This window comes from Acyrthosiphon pisum, chromosome X (genome assembly GCF_005508785.2).
Source record: "Acyrthosiphon pisum isolate AL4f chromosome X, pea_aphid_22Mar2018_4r6ur, whole genome shotgun sequence".
Lineage (NCBI taxonomy): Eukaryota > Metazoa > Arthropoda > Insecta > Hemiptera > Aphididae > Acyrthosiphon > Acyrthosiphon pisum.
This window is the reverse complement of record NC_042493.1, coordinates 121,462,825-121,467,673: the sequence shown is the minus strand read 5'-3', so window position 1 is coordinate 121,467,673 and position 4,849 is coordinate 121,462,825. Positions and strand designations below refer to the sequence as shown.

At 28.6% G+C, this 4,849-nt stretch overlaps 1 protein-coding gene across 1 annotated transcript; it reads right to left on the bottom strand.

Moving 5' to 3' along the window:
* Nucleotides 1-341: 341 nt before the first annotated feature.
* On the bottom strand, nt 342-3,531 carry LOC100159157 (WD and tetratricopeptide repeats protein 1-like). Its single transcript, XM_001946999.5, has 10 exons — nt 3,415-3,531; nt 3,215-3,345; nt 2,993-3,104; nt 2,258-2,445; nt 1,676-2,145; nt 1,515-1,612; nt 1,064-1,430; nt 804-984; nt 545-737; nt 342-475 (listed from the first exon to the last, which is right to left on the bottom strand). The coding sequence occupies exons 1-10, from the start codon at nt 3,472-3,474 to the stop codon at nt 404-406; spliced, it is 1,872 nt and encodes a 623-aa protein (XP_001947034.1). The 5' UTR covers nt 3,475-3,531; the 3' UTR covers nt 342-403.
* Nucleotides 3,532-4,849: the final 1,318 nt, after the last annotated feature.

Genomic DNA, 4,849 nt, shown 5'->3' with positions numbered 1-4,849 from the left:
CATTTTTGAAGAAGAACCACAGTAAGAGGCTATAATTATTGATGCTAGATTATAACTTCTTATAAAATGTATATGTTTAAAAGTATACTATTTTATTTGATGTAACCTAAGCCAACCTATGTAACCTAACCTAAACATATGCCTATATTATGCCTATTTTATTTCAGATTGGTGATATGAGTTTACCCAAAGAAAATTAAATTGAATTAAAGTTGGGCAATGCAAAACAAACAATCATTAAAGATAAAGTGTCATACATTTTGAAAACATAAAAAAATTTTACAGTTAAAAATATTTATTTATATTTAATATTAATAAAAAAAATACATAAATTATGTTTCTATCAAATCTTTAGACTATCATTAAACACATTAGTTAATTTATAAATTCCATATTAATCACATTAATAGTTCATCAAATATCTTTGGCATAACATAGTTCCTCTCCTAGATTCATCCGTTAAATATGGATCATTCTATAACATTGCATTAAATGGTTTAATTTAATTTTAAGCATAATTTATTTATTTTCTTAATAGTCTTACTTCTGGCAATGGACTCCATAATTTAACTTTATTACCATGACCACTAGTTGCCAACAATAATTCTGAAGGGTGTGGTTGTATACAATTTACCATGCAAGGATCCCCTTTCAGTGTGAGCAAACTCTTCTCTGTATTTTTTTCCCATAAAAAAAATAAACCTTGATCTGAACCAGCTACAATGAATTGATTTCGACTATAAATAATGTATGAATTAAATATTCGAAAATTCATTATAATGTACTATTAATAACAACTTTACCTTCCAAAAAAATTAGCTTGTTTGTTGTCACTAAAAAAATGAACATGCCCATAATATCTCCGTTGGTAATCTTTTGCCTGATTACGAAAGTATTTCTCAAAAGTTATCCTGTGGGCTTCTTCAATATGTAACACATCTAGAACATTTGATGTAGAATTCAATGTTTCAAGCAATTTTTTTTCTAAATAGAGAACACAAATAATTAATAAAAATCAATAAATGATTTATATAGAATACAAAAATACTGATATAGGAGTTACCATTAAATATATCCGTATTATAAGATTGTGCATTTAATAAATCACTATAAAGACATTTGTATGCGGCACTAGTTTTATATGATGGGTAGTTCATTGTGAACTGATCTAAATACATTTCAGATTCTTTTAACATGTCCAGTTCGAACAAGCAATTTGTCAACAGAAAATGTGCTTCCATATGGTTAGGCTCCAATTTTAATGCAGTCACGCAATCTTTGAGAGCTGCGTACATGTCTCCATGCCACTTTCTTTTAATATAGGCTGCAGCTCTATTCGAAAACAGTTCACTGCATTTATGAATATTTATAGCTTCATTATAAATGACAATAGCACCAGTATATTCTCGTTTTTCAAATAAATAATTTGCCTGTAATTTATAAAAATTAACTTTAATTTATTTACTCTTAAAACATCAATACATAACATGTAATTTACAATGTATATTTCTAACCTTTAATTTTAATTGAGCTACATTATCTGGTAGAGTCAAATGAGGAACAGGAACTTGATCATCTATGAAATCTGTAGAAGAACCCTCTCCATTTTCTCCTTAAAATACACAAATGATTAAATAACATAATATAAACATTATAATTGTATTAAGTAACTTACGAGGAACTTTCTTAACTTTAGGGATGTTTAAAAATGCATTATCAGCACGATCCACTAAGTTATATAAGTATACATATTCACCGAAATAATTAGCCAATAACTCTTGTCCATCAGGACTAAAAGTCAAATAAGAAATTACATATTTTTTTTGTTTTTTTGTTTCATTATCATTTGAATGGATGTGACCGGGTACAAAATATTGGAGAGCATTGTTAACATTATTGCCACCATATGATGATACATATTCCGAAGGACGTTTCACATCAAATGATGACAGCGATTGAATCATTCTGAGGTCGTATAATCTCACATATTGGTCATTAGCACCAACTGCAAGCTGCTCGGTTTTATGTTGGTTAATATCTAAGCATTTAGCTTCAATCTTTTTCCCCAAATTATCACATATTGTCACTAACGTAGTTTTAGATTTTTCGGTAGGACATTCATGGCTTTCTCTCCTATCATGTTGGCTGTATGAACATCAACAAATAATTAAATGTCAACATTGTTACAACAATGGTATGATTACATTGAAGCTAAATTTAATAAACCTTTATCACACATTCACTAGGCAAATCATACCTAATGCATCCATCCTCTGAGGCACACCAATAAAGAAAAGGCGAATCATTTGCTACAGCTAGACTGTTGATTTTTCCTTGATAACAAGTGCAACTGCTTAATATTTGACGCGTTGGTACATTATATGTATGTGAACTCCAATCAGCAGATCCAGTCACAAGTGTATCATTATTACATCCAGGTATAAACTATATGTATGTAAAAAAAACTTATGTAAATAATAACTATAAACAATTAACATTAAAATTATTTATATAATTACTTAATTATAAATAATATTATTATTTAATACAATCTATTTTATTATTCTTTATTCTTGTACACATTTTTAATATATTATAAAAAAAAGTGGGTAAGAGGATGCCGCTCTGCTGTTAAGTAGGTTACAAGTGGGTTACTGTATAATGGATAGCATTAAATTTGAATACAATGATATTATATCATTGTAAACGAATAACAATTCTATGTGATGACGGTTTGTCAGTGTGGATATTTTATATTATATTTACATTTTTTATCATAACTATTAACTGAGTAGGCACCTACCATTTACTCTTTTTGCTGACAGAATGTGGTTGAACACAAACCTAAGTGAGTCGTATATCGCAGTATACACACAAAACCACATTCCTCGGCTCCAGTTATAAGTGCAAGTAACTACATTCTCTCAGGGAATGGAGTAAGTATAGGTTTCTTAACTATACACTCCAGTAACACTGAAGTGTATTTAATTACCTTAACAGACAATATGCCGGCACCGTGTTCAGTTTCAATAGTAGTTATAACATTTCGTGATAATGGATCCCAAAGTATTACTTGATGGTTATCACATGCTGATGCTAAGATGCTGAAAAATTAAATAAATTACATAAGCCTAATAATAAAAGTTATTTTTAATAATAATTATAACTACAGTTTTATTCAACTAAAATTGTTAGTAATTTAATAAATATATACCTTCCACTTTCATTCCATTGTAGGCAATTCACAACTCCTTCATGTGCTACTAATCGAGCGGTTAATCCCAGTTTTGAAATACAATGGTAATCAAAGCTACTTCTCAATGCATACCTTGTGCGGATGTCATCCTAAACATCAATAACAGTTTTATACGTATACGTATAATAAAATATAGCATGTCATGATGTTTATATTACGTTTAATTCTCGATTCCTTATCCACTGCAAAAGGTTCTGTCCGTTTGTCGCCGACGACATTATTATGAAATACTGTGGTGTCCAAGTATGCAGTAAAATGTATACTGTATAAAATGTAAATCAGTAAAATTATAATATTATACTTGATAGTTTATAATCATTAATCGGTAAATTATTATTCTGCTATCACAATAATATTATTCAGCTTGTAGCAGGTGACTATAATAACTCACTATAAATCGTGAGAAAGGCTCATCGCGGATAATATCGACGCTAGGGTGACAATACACTGCCAGGATAAAATGATCATGATATTATTGCTCCGAATCACGGATATAGATACTAGTATTATACAAATACAAGTTCTCCCATTATGTATTAACGCGAATGTCGTTTTGTACCAGTACAATATTACACCGGCGATTTAATGGTAGGCACAGTGGTTCAGTCCGCTTCTTGTCTTGTACATCACACCCCGCCAGGATAACATGTCGGCCGGGTTCTCCTTTTTAAACGTTTTTGATTAACGTTTTTAAAAACGATATTTTTCCATAATATTGTTTTTGACTAACGTTTTTAAAAACGTTATTCATCTATCGTTTCCAAATAAGGTTTTTGATAATATTGTTTTTTTTTTATATAATATATTGTATTATATTCTAATGACATATAACTTTTAACTTTTAAGTTATAATAGTAACATGCAATATAAAAATGCTTTTAAAAGTTAAAAATTAAAATTAACTACTCTACTCAATTGTACGAGGCGTACGCGGTCCGAAAGTGTTACGGTTCATTAGTACCTACATATTTTCACGACATCTATAATGCCATAGTAGTAGATAGGGATAATAATATGTAAATGCTAATAGTACCAATATCTATATGGATAGCAAAAAATAGTGAAACTTGTTACAAAAATTGTGAATTAACCTGTTACGTATTTATTAAGTACATCATTTTAGATTCTGAGTGATACGATTAATAAATTGATATTACAATGATGTGTGTTTTTTTTTTAAATTATTTTTTTTTGTCTGTCATCACGGTTTAGGGCAGTAAAACTGATTCGATTTTATTTTTGACATTTGCATTTTCTATACACGATAAAATTTTCAATATATTTTGATTTGTTTTGAACTGCTTAAGAACATTTTCAGTTTCCAAATTTATTAGTCTTTTTTTCAATGAATCTCGATAAAACATTATTTATTGGCTAAAAATGCTTGATTTAATCTTAGGCTCTTACTACACTGTTTAAAATTACATCTAAAAAATATTAAAAATCCTGAGTCAGATTTTTTTTTTTTATAAGCATTTAAGGTTTAAATATTGACAAAATACCGAAAAATCATGAAGATTATCAAATTATTTTGAGTTGAGAATTCATAAAAAATTTTCTTTTTATATTTAAGATTTGAAAATGTAATACAAA

Coding starts and splice junctions, on each gene's coding strand:
- LOC100159157 (XM_001946999.5), bottom strand. CDS start 3,474: ATGTCGTCGGCGACAAACGGACAGAACCTTTTGCAGTGGATAAGGAAT. Junction 738..803: donor CAAGCTAATTTTTTTGGAAG/GTAAAGTTGTTA, acceptor CATTATTTATAG/TCGAAATCAATTCATTGTAG. Junction 476..544: donor TATGGAGTCCATTGCCAGAA/GTAAGACTATTA, acceptor GCAATGTTATAG/AATGATCCATATTTAACGGA.